This window comes from Rhinatrema bivittatum, chromosome 1 (assembly GCF_901001135.1).
Source record: "Rhinatrema bivittatum chromosome 1, aRhiBiv1.1, whole genome shotgun sequence".
Lineage (NCBI taxonomy): Eukaryota > Metazoa > Chordata > Amphibia > Gymnophiona > Rhinatrematidae > Rhinatrema > Rhinatrema bivittatum.
The window spans coordinates 127,973,219-127,992,174 of NC_042615.1; the positions used below are offsets into that span (position 1 = coordinate 127,973,219).

Genomic DNA, 18,956 nt, shown 5'->3' on the forward strand with positions numbered 1-18,956 from the left:
AGGCAGGGCCGGAAGTACCACCGTAACCGGTGGGATCACGGCCCCCGCACCCCGGGAGGGTGAGGGTTTCCTCGGTGCCTGCGAACGAGACGTGGACGGTGCCAGGTCTGACCGAGGCTTTTTCGTCGGTGGCTCGGCCTGTTCAGAGGTCGATGGTTGTGGATCCTCGACGGGCCGAGACTTGTGCCGTCGATGGCGATGCTTATCCTTCCGATCTCCTCGCCCATCCGGGGAGGGGACAGGAGTCGACGGCCGAGAAGTCATCGGTGGAGGACGGTCACCGGAGGGTTGACGATGGTGGTGCAACTTCGACGGTGCCGGTTCCGATGACGTCGATGCTATCGATGGCGTTGGGGTGGGTGCATGGAAGAGGAGCCCCATCTTCTCCATCCTGGCTTTACGACCCTTAGGTGTCATTAGGGCACATTTAGTGCAAGTCAGGACATCATGCTCACTTCCCAAACATAGAACACAGACCCGATGGGATCTGTGATTGACATAGTCCGGGTGCAATCCGGACAACGACGGAACCCCCGTCGCCATGGCCTAGGGCCAAATTTAGCCGCGGGATTGGTAAGTGCCAACAGGCCTCTAGGGCCAAAATCGACGGCAGTCGATGAAAAATCGGCAAAAAACTTACCGGCTTTCGCGGAGGTGACAAAAATTTGTCGAAGGGAGACCCCTGAGGGGCAAATTTTTTCTTCGGAAAGAAAAAACCGAATTCCTGTCAGGAACGTGGTAAGAGAGCTCCTTCATCACTCACCGCGTGGCAGCTGCTGCGCGGAAAAAGAAGACTGAAGGGAGACCCCTGCTGGCTGCAGGGTCAGTGCCTTGCTGGGCATGCCCAGTAGGGGCCAGTCAAAGTTCTGTTTAAACTTTGACAGAAGTTTTCCGTGGTGGGCTCCATCCTCGATGTCACCCATTTGTGAGGACAACCATCCTGCTTGTCCTGTGAGAACTACTCTTAGCAGAAGGTGTGAAGATTACTACCCTTAATCATTAAGCTTTGATGCTATAAATGCAACTGCAACATTGTTCCCTGCTTAGATGGCTAGAAGACGGAAATGAAGAAAAGCATGCGAGGGGGGGGAGGTTAACTTGCTGGTGCAGCAGTTACTATCCTTAATAGATTCTCCCTACTTAGACGGCAGGGGGGAAAAAAGGAAATGGATTCAGACAACAACTGAGGGCCCTAACTTCTATGGTCTGGGATACAGATAAACAAACATAAGGGAAAAAACACAGGGCTACTTTTAAGGCCAAGTCTGAAAGGAAATGAAGAAAGAATGCATGGGGTAATGTTGCGTCCGTCGGTCGCAGATGGCTGCGACTGCTCTGCCTTACCTCTTTTCTTCCCTTTTCCTCCTCCTTGGGCAAGATGGCTGCCTCCGATGCTGAGGGCCTTAGCGTCTCCAGCTCAGCATGGGTGTCCCAGTCCACCATGCTCATTCCCATGGCTTCCTAGGATGCGCGCGCACACGTTGCCTACACTCAAATACATGCCATGGCGGGAACCTCGGGGCGTCCCCACCGCATGACATCAATACCTTCGGGTATTTAAAGCCTCCACTTCACTACCATCATTCAGTTAGCAAGGACTTCGGTTTAAGCTACTCTGACCACTCTAAGCTGCACGCTTAGATGCCTCGCTACCCTCCGGGGATCTCGCTCCTTACGAAGCTCTAGGCACCTGCTCCTCTGGGGCCTCTCGCTTCCAACTACCCTTCGGGGTTTCTACTAACTAGACAACTGCTCCTCGAGGGTCTCTCTCTCTCTTCTATTTTTATTCAGGATCTCCTGGACTACCAGGTACTCGCTCCTCGAGGGCCTATCAGTCTGTGTATCCTGCACCACGGAACTTCGGTCCTACCATCTCTACTGCCAGAAAGACACCTGCACTATACTTCTGTGAGTAACTCTACGATCCGGTGCTTCAGCTCTACCCACCAGGCTCGGCCATACCCGCACTGCGGGTTCCCACCTATCTTGAACATCTGGGTGAGATTTCTACATCTGAGACTGAACATATTGGCACTTTGCGGACTTCAGTGCCTTGCCTTCCTGCTTCATACCATCTACCTGCAGCAGTACAATAAAGCTTTCCATCTACTACATGTCTGCTCTCTGAGTTTAGCCTATCACTGTGGTTCCCCACGGGGCCCCTCCCCGTGGGAGGAGTCATCTCCACAGCGACTAAGGGTCCACACGATGCCACAAACAGAACAGGTAATTTGATGGTGTGGCAGTTACTACCCTTAGCCGAAGGCATGGAGATTACTACCCTTAACCAATAAGCCTTGATGCTTTAAATGCAACTGAAACATTGCTCCCTGCTTCATTGGCAGATTGAATAGGGTAACTGGATTTAGACAACAACCAAGAGGGGCCCCGACTTCTACAGTCTGGGGTACTGATATGCAGACATAAGGGAAAAAGCACAGGACTGATTCTATGGCTAAGTCCATAAGCAAAATCAAACAACATTATCTGAATTTTCAAGAAAGCTAAAAAATATTACTAGCTGAATTTTTTAGGTATCATAAGGTTTGCTTCAGCATTCACTGAGGAAGATGTAAGATATATACCCATATATAGTAAACAAAAGGCACCTCTTACTTTTGCTTTTTAAATGTGGCTCAAGAAAGGCAGCATAGATGCTGTTCCATGCTTACTATTTTGATCTATAGGATCCATAGAGTGCTCTTTTTGTGTATTATTAGATATATACCCATGCCAGAAATAATATTGAAAGGAGATGATTCAGAGGAACTGAAACAAATCTCAGTAAACCTGGAAGATGTATTAGGGTAAACTGACAAACTAAAGAGTAGCAAATCACCTGGACCAGAGTGCTGAAAGAACTGAGAAATGAAATTGCGGACCTGCTATTGGAAATTTCTAAACTATCAATAACATAATCTATGGTACCTGAAGACTGGAAGGTTGCCAATGTAATGCCAATTTTTAAAAGGGGATCAAGGGGTGTGCCAGGAAATTACAGACCAGTGAGTCTGTCTATGCCAGGCAAAATGGTAGAAACTATCATAAAGAACAAAACAGTTGAACATATATGGGCGGATTTTAAAAGCCCTGCTTGCTGGCGCGCCTATTTTCCATAGGCCGCCGGCGCGCGCAGAACTCCGGGACTCGCGTAAGTCCCGGGGTTTCTGAAAAGGGGCGTGTCGGGGGCGTGTCTGGAGCGTCGCCGAGTGACGCCACGTTTGGGGGTGTGGCACGGCGTATGGGGGGCGGGCCCGGGGCGTGGTGCCAGCCCGGGGGCGTTTTGGGGCGTGGCCGCGCTCTCCGGAACCACCCCCGGGTTGGGTCTCGGCGCGCCAGCAGCCCGCTGGCGCGCGTGGATTTACATCTCCCTCCGGGAGGCGTAAATCCATGGATAAAGGTGGGGGGGGGGGGTTTAGATAGGGCCGGGTGGGGGTGGGTTAGGTAGAGGAAGGGAGGGGAAGGTGAGGGGAGGGCGAAAGAGAGTTCCCTCCGAGGCCGCTCCGATTTTGGAGCGGCCTCGGAGGGAACGGAGGCAGGCTGCGCGGCTCGGCGCGCGCCGGCTGCCCAAAATCGGCAGCCTTGCGCGCGCCGATCCAGGATTTTAGAAGATACGCACGGCTACGCGCGTATCTTATAAAATCCAGCGTACTTTTGTTTGCGCCTGCTGCGCAAACAAAAGTACGCGATCGCACAGTTTTTACAAATCTACCCCATAGATAAGCATAGTTTTATGGGACAAAGTCAACATGGATTTAGTCAAGGGACGTCTTGCCTCACAAATTTGCTACAATTTTTTGAAGGCGTAAATAAACATGTAGATAAAGGTGAACCAGTTGATAAAGTAAATATGGATTTCTAGAAAGCATTTGACAAAGTCCCTCATGAGAGATGTCTTAGGAAATTAGAAAGTCATGGGATAGGTGGCAGTGTCCTATTGTGAATTGCCAACTGGTTAAAAGATAGAAAACAGAGAGAAGGACTAAATGGCAAATTTTCCCAATGGACAAATGTGAATAGTGGAGTGCCCCAGGGATCTGTTCTGGGACCAATGCTTTTTTAATATATTTACAAATGACCTGGAAATGGGTACAACAAGTGAGGTAATCAAATTTGCTGATGATACAAAATTATTCAGAGTTCTTAAATAACAAGAGGATTATGAGAAATTGCAAGAGGACATTGCAAAACTGGGAGACTGGGCATGCAAATGGCAAATTAAATGTAATGTAGACAAGTGCAAAGTGATGCACTTAGGGAAGAAAAACCCAAATTATAGCTACAAAATACAAGGTTCCACATTAGGAGTCACCACTCAGGAAAAGGATCTAGGTGTCATCGTTGAAAATGCGTTGAAATCTTCTGCTCAGTATACGGCAGCAAAGAAAGCAAATATAATGCTAGGGATTATTATGAAAGGAATGGAGAATAAAACATATAATATCATAATGGCCCTGTATCGCTCCATGGTGCAACCTCATCTTGAGTATTGTGTTCAGTTCTGGTCACCACATCTCAAGAAAGATATAGCAGAATTAGAAAAGGTACAGAGAAGGGTGACCAAGTTGATAAAGGGGATAGAACAATTCCCCTATGAAGAAAGGCTAAATAGGTTAGGACTCTTCAGCTTGGAGAAGAGACGGCCGAGGGGAGACATGATAGAGGTCTATAAAATGTTGAGTGGAATGGAATGAGTAAATATTAATCAATTGTTTACTCTTTCAAAAAGTACAAAGACCAGGGGACACACAATGAAGTTACTGGGTAATACATTTAAAACTAAGAGGAGAAAATATTTTTTTACTCAACACATAATTAAGCTCTGGAATTCATTGCCAGAGGATGTGGTGAAAGCCATTAGTATAGCTGCCTTTAAAAAAGGTTTGGACAAGTTCCTGGAGGAAAAGTCTATTAACCTTTATTAAGGAAGAGTTGCAGAAATCCACTGCTTATTCTTGGAATAAGCAGCTTGGAATCTATCTACTACTTGGGATCCTGCCAGTTACTTGTGACTTGGCTTGGCCACGGTTAGAAACAGGATACTGGGCTTGATGGACCCTTGGTCTGACCCAGTATGGCAAGCCTTATGTTCTTATGGGGATAAATGCACAGAGGGATAGTTACTTCCCTTAACAGAAATATGGGAGTAACCTGCAATGGACCAGAAGAAGAGATGGATGGATAGAGAAATGGGCAAGTAATTAAATCAAAATCTCCAAAATCCAAGGAGACTGGTTTCTGAGGTAGTTTTGGGAGCAAAACAAAATTAAAGTGGGACACATTTAACTTGCCCACAGAATAGAAGAGACTGAGGGTGCCTCATAGTATGCACCCATACATGTGTAGAAAAGCCTTGAAAACGTTTCTAACTGCAGCTAGGGCACCAACAGCATCTTGGTGTTGTTGGATATGCCACCTATATTTAGGAATTACTTTTCTGCCTATCCATGGAGAACTTTTTCTACAACAGTAGAATCTGGAAAGTGATTCATAAATTTTATATATAAATAAAACAGTAGATATTCAAGAGAACCTGATATTCCAACAGTATTCATCAAGTGAAAGGGGTGATTTGAGCTCTCTGTATTTATCAACTCCTGGGCAATTCTGAAGCAAACAGTTTAAGAAAAAATATAATCCTTAAACTTAATCATGAAATGTATGTCTTTTCAAGTCTTATATCATAGGTTGTAATGCAAATCAATGTTTGTCTTACCAAGTGTGTCTTTTTCATTATTTCCATTTGTTTCGGTCCAAGATTGGCTATCAGTAAGAAGATGGCTCTGGGATTCTCGTAAAGGCTTTGCAGGAAAAGAGTGACCTTCAATACTGTGTAATTAAATAAGATCAGAATATAAATTTAAAACTAATAATTGTATCTTAGACATCTCTTGTTGTAAGGGCTCTACTTGAGAAGTGACAACAAACAGAAGAAAAATATTTATGAAAACAGGACTTTACGAGGCCAATATTTAAAAAAGCCTATAACGGCTAACTTATATGACTAAAGTTAATTGGATAAGTTATCCTAGATATTCAGTGGAATAAAGTTCCACTGAATATCCCTGAATAAAGTAATCCAGCAAATTTTAATCAGATGAATTTAAACCTAACTGGCTATCTTTAAGTATCACTAATTAGATTTAAATCTAGTTGGATAACTTTAGCCTTAACTAGCGGGTTAAGAAGACATGGCCTCTTAAAAAAAAAAAAAAAAAAAAAAAAAGGGACACGCAGGCCTGGCAGCCTAATTTGTAGCCCCAATTTATGTAAAAAAAAAGAGCTATGCCAGGCCAAGCCCCTTCCCTCAAACCCCTCCTAGAATTATATAAAAATAAAAGTATGACAGGTTGGCACTTGCCTTGCCTCCAACTCCAGTTAGGTAAACTCTTAAATCAATGCCACCTCCCTTCTGACAGCAATGCTGGTAGCTTACACTTTCAGTGCTGCTATCAGAGCAATGTTAGAAACTGCTAGGATCACAATGTACTGCGATAGCGGCACAGAAAGGGGTTAACAAAGGTACTGGAGAGGTTGGGAGGGTTAGGGTTGGAATAGAGATAGGGAATGGGGACAGAAAGGGTGCATTCATTTAATAGTTTGCCTAATCATGGCAGAGAAGTCAACACCATCCTGTCATACTTTTATTTTTTAATAATTTGGAGATGTTTGGAGGGGTGCTGAATCTGGTAGGGCATGTTTTTTTTTTCCATAGAGTAGGGGCTAGGAATCAAGTCGCCAGGCTTGAATGACATTTTTTTTCTTTTAAAGACTACAGACCCAATTAGGAACAAACATGATTTTGGCCACTTTATGTTTCAAATCTTTTTATTAAAGTTTAACACATTCAAAGGCATAACAGTGATAAAAGGATTTGAAGAGGGCAGTTGTTCTGTACACCTTCAGACACTGACAGAACAACAATAATTCCATATGCAAACAAACAAGCAAACAGCTATTTAACCAGCTACGGTTATAACCCCACCCCAAATTGTAACCCACCCAAAAACCCCGAACATAGGCAGAGAAATCAGTGGTGATCAGAAATGAAATAAGCCAAAATTTGTAACAGCCAACAGAAATAAGCATCTGTCCCTAAAGACTATTTAAATAAAAACTCTCAGTTCTGTGAGGCGCAGTTTGTAGATATAGATCCCATATTTTCAAAAACTATTTTCGCTTGAGAGACAGATCGATTTTCTCAATAAGAAATTCCATGGCGCACAGATGAAGTAAAGCTATCTTCAACTGGGTAAGTGTAGGTATCTCAGATAAAAGTTAATTATGAAGAATGAGCTTTTTTGCTAAGAGAAGCGTTTTATGCACCCAGAGTTTAAGACTGCTGTTAGCAAATGCAATACCATGTAAATCATCAAACAAAAAGGCCCATGCTTCGAATGGGAGAGTAACCCCTTTAACCTCCTGAGTTGGACAGCGCCCCAGAATTTCTGTAAACTGGAACTCCAGAAATGGTGTCCCAGAGTGCCCCTAGCAGACGTACATTTAAGGCATTTATCAGATTGTGCAATTTTCATTTTTACAGCTCTCACAGGTGAGATATAAGCTCGCATCAGGAATTTAAACTGGGTCTCGCGGAGGCCTACATTAGTAGTAATTAAGCAAGCCCTGGTGATAAATTTAATATAAGCATCATTAGAAAAGGTGGTTCCTAATTCTTGAGACCAACCCTCTATTATGTTATCAAAGATTATAGGTGGTGACTTCTGCATCAGTTTTTGGTAAAGATAAGAAATAGAGTGCCTACTAGGATCCTCCTATTCAAAAATCTGTTGACACTTTGAAATGAAACGCCCGAGTCAGAACCTGCAAATCTATGGACATCATGTAATGCCAAATTTGAAGATATGTAAAAAAATGTTTATTGTCTATTTCATAAGTGACCTGCAAATGCGGGAAAGAGGAAATAGTTGCATCCTCACTCAAGAGATATGCCAAAATACATATCCCCTTTGCTACCCATTGCCTAAAGATTGAGTTGTGGATCCCTGGAGCAAACACTCTGTTACCCTGGGTTGTGGATCCCTGGAGCAAAACCCATCTCCATGTTGACCATACTAGTAAAATGAGAGATCTTTCCTTCGCTTGTGGTGGAAAGAACCCTCTAGTGATATGCAATCTAAAACATAGGTCCCTCGGTGCTACCAATGCCTCTTTAATATCTAAAGAATGTCGAGCCCATCAACCAATTCCCCTAAATGGCGTGAGTTGCATGGCATATTATAGAAACACAAATTGGCGAGGCCTAGACCCCCATACTTCCATTTCTGCATCAATTTATAGAACAATGCTAGCTTTTTCAAGCACCAGAGAAATTTACTTATCAGTTTCTCCACATTCAACACTTTCTGTTTTGTAAAGATAGAGCCACTTTGGCATTAATATCATTTGAAAGAGGGCAATTCTACCAGAAAGAGATAGCAGGTAGTCCATCCAAGTCTGTAGGCTATGCTTAGTATAGTGAAGGAGCAGTCGATAGTTGATCTGTTTTAATTTAGTGGAATCACAGTGTAATTGGATCCCCAGATATTTAAAAGAATTGCCGGCCCAATGCACTGGAAAGTTAGCTCCACACATAGTTATCCTGGCGTCTTGCATAGGTAATGCCTTAGACTTGTCTAAGTTTAGTTTCAGACCCATCAGTGTCCTATAATCTGAGACCTCTTGAATGAGCAAAGGAAGAGAAGACTTTGGCTCACTAATGTGTACAAGTATGTCGTCAGCAAAAGCTGTCACCTTGAATGAGTGGCCCCCTGAACAGTTGAAAAATATTCCAGGAATGGACATATTTTCTCTAATCTTTTGAAGTAACATTTCCAAAGAAACAAGGAAAAGGAGAGGTGATAGAGGGCAGCCTGGCCTTGTACCTCTAGTTAGAGGAAACCTTTCAGACTGAGTGCCATTGATCAGAACTGATGCAACTAGGTTATTAGATAGCGTCTTAACAACCTGCAAAAAATAACCCAAAAATCCCATTTTCTTTAACACTGCAAACAAGAAAAGCCAATTCATATGATTGAATGCCTTTTCTGCATCGAGGCTTAGGAGCAATAATGAAATGCACTTCCATTTACTAAGCTCCATAGATGACACCACCCGCTGGACATTAAATACGAGTGCCTCCCCTTCACAAACCTGATTCTGACCACTTTAAACCAAAGCCCTTCCCCATAATGATAATATAGTATAAAAAAGATAGGAGCAAGTGGCACAGATAAAGTCGCTGAGGTAGATCTTAAAAGCACACTCGCGCCACTGGCGCGAACAAAAGTACACTGGATTTTATAAGATACGTGCGTAGCCGCGTATATCTTATAAAATCCGGGGTTGGCGCGTGCAAGGCTGCGCAAAATCGGCAGCCTGCGCGCACCGAGTCGCGCAGCCTGCCTCCGTTCCCTCCGAGGCCGCTCCGAAATCGGAGCGGCCTCGGAGGGAACTTTCCTTCCGCATCCCCCCACCTTCCCCTCCCTTCCCCTATCTACCCCACCCCCCAGCCCTATCTAAATCCTTCCCTACCTTTTGTTGTGCAAGTTACGCCTGCTGGAAGCAGGCGTAACTTGCTCGCGCCACCTTAGCATCCCACGGCACAGGCCGCAGTGCCGGTGGACTCGGGACCGTCCTACCGGCCTGCCCCTGAACCATCACCACGCCCCCGGACCCACCCCGGACCGCCCCCCTGACCCCAGACACGCCCCCCAGGACATGCCCCCGGGCTGCCGCAACGCCCCCTCCCGCCCCTTTTACAAAGCCCCGGGACTTACGCGCGTCCCGGTGCTTTGCGCGTGCCAGTGGCCTATGCAAAATAGGCATGCCGGAACAGGGCTTTTAAAATCTAGCCCTTTATATATTACTCAAAAAACAGTATTTTGTTGACATTGAAACATGGGAGAAACAATACAAAAATATTTTACAATATTTATCACAAACTTTTAATTTAATATGTTATACAAATATCCTTTCAAAAATTCTTACAAGACATCTTTTCATAAATGTAATATGTACACTCATATCAAATATCATGCACCATAATCACATTTCATATTTAAAATTAAAAACCCACACATTCAGCTCATTCTCTCTCAATTATATTGGAACCATGCATACCCATACATAACATCCAACTACCAATTCTTAAAACCTCATCATGGTAAGAAACAACAAAGTTCTTGTGTTCTTCCTCCACTCTCACAATATGTTTCAGATGTTTTGGTCCAAAAGAAACTATTTTTATATTGGACTGTATCCAAATCTCCCAATATGAATTTCCCAAACTCATTCACTTTTTTTGTTGTAAGCTTCCAAATTCTCATACACCGTCCAATAATATCCCAACAAGGGTCCAAGTTTTGCCTCACAACCAAGGCTGCTTCAGGGGTGCTGAACAACAGGAGTGCACCCGAGCGCTCCTGAGGTCTCCGGCCGGCCCGTGCTCCCCACCTCGACCACGAGGAGCCGACCCGACTGACGCTGCAGCAACCTTGATGGACCCCCACTGCGCTGACCGGCCTGAGCTTGCCCCGGACTCCGCCTACCTCCACGTCAGCGAAGTGCCAAAGGACGGCTCATTTAAAGAACCCGGGTGAGCATTGAGAGGATCACCTTGCTGGTGGCTGAAAGGAATCAGTAAATTTTTGCTTGGGACATTGTCTTTTTCAAAAGTACTGGGGCAAAGTTAACTATTTGGGAATATTATTTAGTGTGTTTGTGCTTTTAATAGTCAGTAAGGCAGCGAATAAACAAGTTAGACTGTTTGTATTTTTAAATGGTCAGTCAGTAAGGCAGCTAGTAAGCAGTAGTTAGTGTGCTTATTTTTAAAAGTCTGTAAGGCAACTAGTAAGCAGAACTGAATGTTTGTATTAAAAAAAAAAAAAGTAGCCAGAAGCTAGAAATAAGCTAGGAGCAGTGTATACCTAAGTAAAAAGGTTGAAAAGTTCATTTCAGTTACTCACCTTGGAAAGGTGTTGAGGTAGTGTGATTTGGTTTGATTAAGTACCAACATTTGATAATCAAGAGAGCAGTGAGTCACTCTGGCTGACTAAATGAAGTTAGACTGTTTGGATTCCCCAACCTTCCCACCCCTTGACCACCCACACCCCCTAGCTCATCACTTTCACAAAAAACAAAAACAACAAAAAAAAACCAACAAAAACTTTATTGAGAGTTTGATCAGTCCCTTGTAGGCCACTACCAGACACATAGTGAATTCACTAATACATTTAAAGGACGTTAATTAGACACATTCCTACTCCCATAGCAACCTAAAACTTAACTAGGAACTGAACAAAATTGAGATGAAGGCAGCAGCCCAGCAGCAAGAGGGGGGCTTTCCAGTCTTTTGCATCGAGTGTCACATGGATGATTTTTTACCTGCTGATGAGAAGTTGTACATGTGCATGCAATGCAAAGAGCTCCTGGCTCTCAAAGAACGAGTCCGATCTTTGGAGGCTAGAATGGCAGACCTGGAGGAGCTGAGGCAGACAGAGAGGTATATAGATGAGACCTTCAGGGACATAGTAGCCAAGTCCCAACTTCAGACTGGCAGCCCTGGTGCTGCCTTGGAGGAAGAAGGTCTCATGATTGGAGAGCATCAACCTGGTGCAGCAGGAAAGGATCCTGTAGCAAGGACCTGCTCTCCAGGTGATGCATTGTCCTTTCGCACCGAGGATATCTCCCCAAGGCCTACTGCCCAGGAGGGAAGCCTGCCTTGGACTCCGCATACCTCCACGTCAGCGAAGCGCCGAGGGACAGCTCGTTTATAGGACCCGGGTGAGCAGATTCCTCCCTCTTCGTGTGCCAAGCCCGCTCCACGTGCACCTGAGTGCTCCTGAGGTCTCTGTCCGTCTCCGTCCGGCCCATGCTCCCCACCGCGACCACGAGGAGCCGACCTGACCGACACCGCAGCAACCTCGATGGACCCCCACTGCACCGACTGGCCCACGCCTGCCCTGGACTCCGTGTACCTCCACGTCAGGGAAGCGCCAAGGGACAGCTCTTTTAAAGGCCGCCCCGTCTAGCTGTAGGTGCCACGCGCCGGATGTCACATGCCGAAGGAGCACAACCAAGGAGCTTGCCCCTTGGGATGCCCCTTAGCGCTGACCCTTAATGCCATTACAAACCCCTCTTCCCCCCCCCCCGCCACCCCTTGTACTCCCTCCTCCCACCACACCGCTATTTAAAGCTCTACTCCTCTGCGTTGTGCAATCTCTCCTCCCACTTTACCTACCTCCTAGTGTTTCCCTATTTCTCCTGTAACTTCTGCCGACTACCCAGGGTTCCATTCTATTGCACTCTTAATTTTACCTACCACCATTGTATGACCTTATTGCTTCTACAATTCTGGCCTACCACCTACCAACCAGCATATCTTATATTGCTTCTATAATCTAGTCGACTATCTAGTGACTCAGTTTATTGCTCCAACCTTGCAATACCCTCCCACCCTCCTGCACCTGCTCCCGCTTTCCCCCACCCATCACCGGCCACTTCCCTCCTCCCCACCCCTACATGCCAGTAACTCTTCCCTTTATCACTGGCCCACGAATTCTTTTTTTTTTTTTAAATTTTATTTTTATTTGAATTTCCATTATCATATAATGACAACAACTTTAAAAGAAAAACAGAAAAATAATATTGGTACAGGAGGTATCTACTTCTCCTATCTTAACAATACAAAGAACTGAATTTAAGTTTAAATCAAATATTACAGGAGTGATATTCCTTCCAATTCTACATATTAAGAAATAAACATTTATTTTTTTATAAGAACAAATGGGGAACCATATAAAGCGGTTCATAAGAAAAAATTAAGGAAATGGCAGTTTTATCTAGCACAACATTTACTTTCCTTCAATGCCCTAGATCCACATGGAGACATTAAGAATGTGAGTCCAGGTATAGACGTAGCTGTTGAGGGTCCGAAAAAATATATCTATCATTTTGATGAACCAAAAGACATCTAGAGGGAAAACGGAGGAAATATTTAGCTCCTCGAGAGAGGACTTCATCTTTCATCTGAAGAAATAACTTCCTTTTTTCCTGTGTTCTTTTTGTAATGTCGGGGAACACTCTCACTTGAGACCCATAAAAGGAAGATTGATGTTTTCTAAAGGATAATCTCAATATATTTTCTTTATCAGAAAGGAGAAGAAAAGTCACAAACAAAGTTGCTCTCACTTCAATTTTGGCCTCATAGGATTTCTCCAGAAAATCTGTAAGGTTATCGTATACAGTGTTATCCCGGTCTTCTTGCTGCTTTATATCTTCTTTCCCAGGAAGATAATAGATTTTTGAAAATTCTGGAATAGCATTCTCAGACAATCCCAGTATATTTATAAAGTAACTTTTAAGAAGATCTTTCGCATTTGCCCATTTTGTTTTAGGAAAAAAAAGAAATCTTAAGTTATTTTTCCTTACTTCATTTTCTAAGAAGTCCATCCTATTATTCAGCATATTTTCAGACTTAATAAAGTTAGTTTGAACCTCTTTTATCCCCTTTATCTCTGTTTCTGCATTTTTTAAAGTTTTCTCAACTGCCTGTACTCTTATTTCCAGATTTTGAGTTTTATTCATATTGTTATTAACAGCTTTAGTCAGTTCGTTCATAGCAGTATTCATTTTTGAAAGCACTTTCCAAATTTCAGTGAGAGTTATTTTTTCCGGCATTACCAGATCTGTGCTCAACTCCACATGAATCCTGGTCTCCTCACCTCTTATCGCCATGGGGGCCCTCTTGTCTGGACTCTCCTGCCACAAATCCTCCATGTTGTCTCTGGAGCCTTGTTCTTCCTGGCTCACCGAGGACACTGAAAATTCCTCATGTCCTCTCTGAGCAACCTCGGAGGTACGCGATGGAGCTGTCTGCTGTTCCGTCCCCCCAGGAGACTGGGGTCTATATGACAAAGAGGGCACTGCTGGGGCTCCGGGGCTTAAGGATATTTCTTCGGCTAGGACGTCCGACGGCCGCTTTCCATCTAAGACGCCAGCAGCCAAGCTCACCGGTGTTTGTTGTGCCGCACAAAAAGCTTCCTCTAAACAAGTTTGCCGAATTGCAGTTTCAGGAGTAGAGGTAAGGATCTCTCGAATCCTTGCCTTTCTTTTCGAATGAGGCATGAAATTTTAAGTTTACTTGGCAGAAAGTTTTAGGAAAAATTGTGAGGAGAAACGGAGGAGAAAGATTCTTGTGCTCACGATGCGGCGGCCATCTTGGTTCCCCCTGGCCCACGAATTCTCCCCCTCCATTGCCCCCTCTGGTGAAACTTCTCCACCCCCTAACCATGCATTCTCACTCCATTCCCACTCTCAAGCACTATACTCCTAAAGCTCATCCCCCATAGGCCATAACCCCCTTTGATCACCACAGATCACTGCTCCCCATCATGATCACCACCCTCACTCAACTAATTGGCCTTACCACCTTCACAATTCTCCTCTTAAATGCACAATCGTCAAAAAAAACAGTATTACTCAATGACATTCTCACTGATGATAGTCCTGACATCTGTGCTATTACTGAGACATGGCTAAAGGACTCTGATTCTGTCTTACTATACCAACTTCCAACTGACCTATATGACATCATCTTCATCCCTAGACCCAGGAAATGAGGAGGAGGCCTCCTTCTAGCTGCACAAAAGAGCTTTAGATTAACTTGGCAACCGATCTCCCCCTCTCAGAAATTGGAAATTGGACTATTTAAATCACCCAACCTCCAAATCTGCTTAATATACGCTCCCCCAGGGCTCCTCGATAATAACCCATCCCCCATGATTAAATATGTTACCAAAAAACATAGACATAAACTCACCTACAATCATCCTTGGGGATTTTAATCTCCATGTGGACTCAGTACCCTTATCATCCTCCTGCGATTCCCTTCTTGGATCGATGAATGCCCTTGGCTTCAAGCAGATAATTACCAGTCCTACACATAAGGCAGGCCACATCCTTGATCTCATCATTACCAACACCTTGATCCTACCAGACCCCCCCCCCCCCCCCCCCCACATGCAATCCTATCCCCTGGTGCGATCACTTCCGTATCGAAACCACTTCCACCACTAAAAGTACTTGCAATCCCACTTGCCCTAAAAAACCATTCACTTCCGTAGACCTTGCAAAACTGAAGAGCTCATCGCAGCCCTTACTAAAGAACTTAATAAACTTGACCTGACCAACTCTGAGTCTGCTATCTCTTCATGGTCTCAACTAACCAGCACTGTTGCCAACAACGTCTGCCCTACACAATCTCGAGAAATCAACCCAGCAAATAACAAAAAGAAACCCTGGTATACGTCGGAGCTCAAATCCATGAAATACAACCTACGTATACTAGAAAAAAGCTGGCGTAAAGATCCTGCACCTGCCCAACTGGCAAAGTTCAGATTCTACCTCCACGCCTACCGAGAAGCCATAGACAAAACCAAAAGAGATTTTTACTCCCAAAGAATTCATCAACTCCAATTTAATGCTCGAGCCCTTTTTGAATATGTGTCAAACTTAACTAAAACTTCCCCTACCCCCACCCCTGACACGGATGACAAGGCCAACTGTGAAAATCTCGCCCAATATTTCAACAATAAAATACAGAAAATGATGTCACGCTTCCTTGCTCCGTCCACTCCATCTAAAACCCAAGCAACTAACAATAATGCCTCTGCTCCCTCACCCTCTAATACCCAAACAACTAACACCACCGCCACACTTAAGTCATTCGAGAACACCACATTGATGGAAATAGAATCCATCCTGAAGAAAATCAAACCCTCAGTGCACCCCTCAGACACCATTCCTATCAAAACCCTCCTCACCATCCCCAACATCATCTCCAAACCTATCTTCAACATCAGCAATAGATCCATCTCCCTTGGTAGAGTCCCAAACCAACTTAAACAAGCCATCATAAAACCATTCTAAAAAAACCCTCCCTCGACCCTGCCGATTCTGCCAACTTTCGCCCCATCTCCAACCTTCCCTTAATATCAAAAATGCTAGAGAAAACAATCAATCGACAACTTAAGGATTACTTAGATGAACATCACATCCTCTTCCCCTCCCAATATGGGTTCCGCAAACATCATTGCACCGAAACACTCATCTCCTTTTCAGACTACATCCTAAAAGCCCTAGACAAAGGCCAATCATATATTCTTGCCCTCTTGGATATATCCTCCGCTTTTGACACTGTTAACCATAACATCTTAACAAAACGCCTCCAAGAAATCAGCATTTCTGGCAACTCCCTCCGCTGGTTTCAATCATACCTTAGCAACAGACAATACAAAATAAAAATTGGGAACAGTGAATCAAAGCCATTTAACCTGATACAAGGTGTCCCACAAGGTTCTTTGCTTTCATCCACTCTTTTCAATATATACCTCCTTCCTCTCTGCCATGTCCTATCTGAACTTGGTCTTCCACACTTTATATATGCGGACGACGTACAGATCCTCATACCCATCACCGACACACTACCTAACGCCATGAAGACCTGGGAATTAACCCTCACCTCTATCAGCATCCTGCTTTCAGACAACTACCTTGCTCTCAACACCACTAAACTTAACTCTTAGCCATCTCACCCTGCAATATCAACTTTAACCCACCCTTTCCCAACACACCACCATCCCCCTTCACCTTTTCCCCTCATGTTTGTAGCCTCGGTGTCACACTGGACAATCAATTCAATTTAAAAAAGTTCATCAACTCTACCCTAAAAGACTGTTTCTTCAAACTCCATATGTTAAAAAAACTCAAACCCCTACTACATCTCAATGACTTTCTCACAATTCTCCAAGCCACCATACTGTCCAAAGTTGACTATTGTAATGCCATCCTCCTAGACCTTCCCAAAAATGCTATCCAACCCTTACAGATGCTCCAAAATGCTGCTACCCGAATCCTCACTAATGCCCACAGAAATGATCATATCACCCCTGTACTCAAACATCTGCACTGGCTGCCAATCACATTCCGGATTTTATACAAGTCCCTCACCATCATCCATAAATCCCTACACAGCCAAAATATGCACTGGTTCAATAAGCACCTCCATTTCCGTACCCCAGACAGACTCACCAGAAACCAATACCTGGCAACGATGCACACACTCTCTCCCAAACTCACAAAACTTAAGTCCACCACAGACCGAGCACTCTCTATTGCAGGTTCTTCGCTTTGGAACAACATGCCCCCTGGTCTTCGCCAGGAACTGTGCCCAAAGAAATTTAAACAGAACCTCAAGACCTGGCTTTTCAAGCAGGCATTCACATGAATAATCCTAACCTCCTCCTCTCTTCCTTATATATGCATCGTCCCAACAGCCTTTGCCTCTATGTTCCCATTACGCCCCCAATGACTTTCTATCAATGTTCATATCCCTCTCAGGTCACAGCGACGCACCCTGTAAATGTAAATAGCTTTCCAGGTCTTTTCTTGCTTATGTAATTATGTTTTTACATTTGTTTATATAATTTATTATAATTATGCTTTCCATACATAGTTCCTTGTTTTTTTTTTATACCTTTTGGAGTTAATACCCTGAGTTCCGTGTTCATTGTAAAGCCTGTTGCTGCATTATTTTTTACTGTAAACCGATAAGATGTTCCCAACGATTGTCGGTATATAAAAATGTTAAATAAATAATAAATAAATAAATAAATACAATTTATAAAAACATAAAGCAAAACCTCCAAGGGCAGACTTACTGAACCAAGCTAACTCTAAAGCAACTTACCTCTAAATAAGGAAAAAATTGCTACACAATCCAAGATATCAGCAAAATCATACAAATAGTACCCTCCACTGGAAAACAGAAAATAATTTAACATACAAAATAACTTATTACCAAATTCAGAGCAAATCTAAACATACCCCAGTATTACGTTACTTACCTTAATACATTTATGATTTTCAAGGCAACACCGTCGTCATCATAACAATTAAGCTACATCAAAAGCTTCCCTTTCACGTCCAGTTAAATGACTTCACGTAACCTTATTTCAACCAATCAAAGCCCACGTACTCAACAACTAACCAATCAAACGTCATCCTTCATAACATCAGAACGCCTTCTCCCTTACGTCTGTTTAAACTCCTTCACATATCGCCATTTCAACCAATCATGAACCATTTACTCAAAAAACTAACCAATCAAACTTAACCCTCCATAGCTGTCCAAGGATGCAAGGAATTTCTAGCACTTTATATATTTTGGGGCGGATTTTAAGAGCCCTGCTCGCGTAAATCCGCCCGGATTTACGCGAGCAGGGCTTGCGCGCCGGTGTGCCTATTTTACATAGGCCTGCCGGCGCGCGCAGAGCCCCGGGACTCGCGTAAGTCCCGGGGTTTTCCAAGGGGGGCGTGTCGGGGGCGGGGCCGACCGGCGCGGCGTTTTTGGGGCGTGTCGGCGGCGGGCCCGGGGGCGTGGTTTCGGCCCGGGGCTGTCCGGGGGCATGGCCGCGCCCTCCGGAACTGTCCCCGGATTGCGTCTAGGTGCGCCAGCGGCCCGCTGGCGCACGGGGATTTACTTCTCCCTCTGGGAGGCGTAAATCCCCCAACAAAGGTAGGGGGGGGGTTTAGACAGGGCCGGGGGGGTGGGTTAGGTAGAGGAAGGGAGGGGAAGGTGAGGGGAGGGCGTTAGCGAATTCCCTCCGAGGCCGCTCCGATTTCAGAGCGGCCTTGGAGGGAACGGAGGCAGGCTGCGCGGCTCGGCGCGCGCCGGCTACACGAAATCGGTAGCCTTGCGCGCGCCGATCCAGGATTTTAGCGGATACGCACGGCTACGCGCGTATCTACTAAAATCCCGCGTACTTTTGTTGGCGCCTGGAGCGCCAACAAAAGTACGCCAACGCGCCATTTTTGAAAATCTACCCCTTTATGTATAGAATGAGTAAGGAATGAGTGAGATATGTGTGATATGAATGAAGGTATTTAAGGGTAAA

At 44.6% G+C, this 18,956-nt stretch overlaps 1 protein-coding gene across 2 annotated transcripts in view; it reads right to left on the reverse strand.

Moving 5' to 3' along the window:
• The window catches only part of ZDHHC2 (zinc finger DHHC-type containing 2), a 355,423-nt gene that overhangs the window by 73,781 nt on the left and 262,686 nt on the right, over positions 1-18,956 (reverse strand). For both annotated transcript variants that reach the window (XR_003854336.1, XM_029587150.1), the window contains exon 11: positions 5,717-5,829. Coding sequence is in view for 1 of the 2 variants with exons in the window: in XM_029587150.1 (XP_029443010.1) it covers positions 5,717-5,829 (113 nt within the window). In the remaining variant the exon portion in view is untranslated. The remainder of the gene's footprint in view (positions 1-5,716; positions 5,830-18,956) is intronic.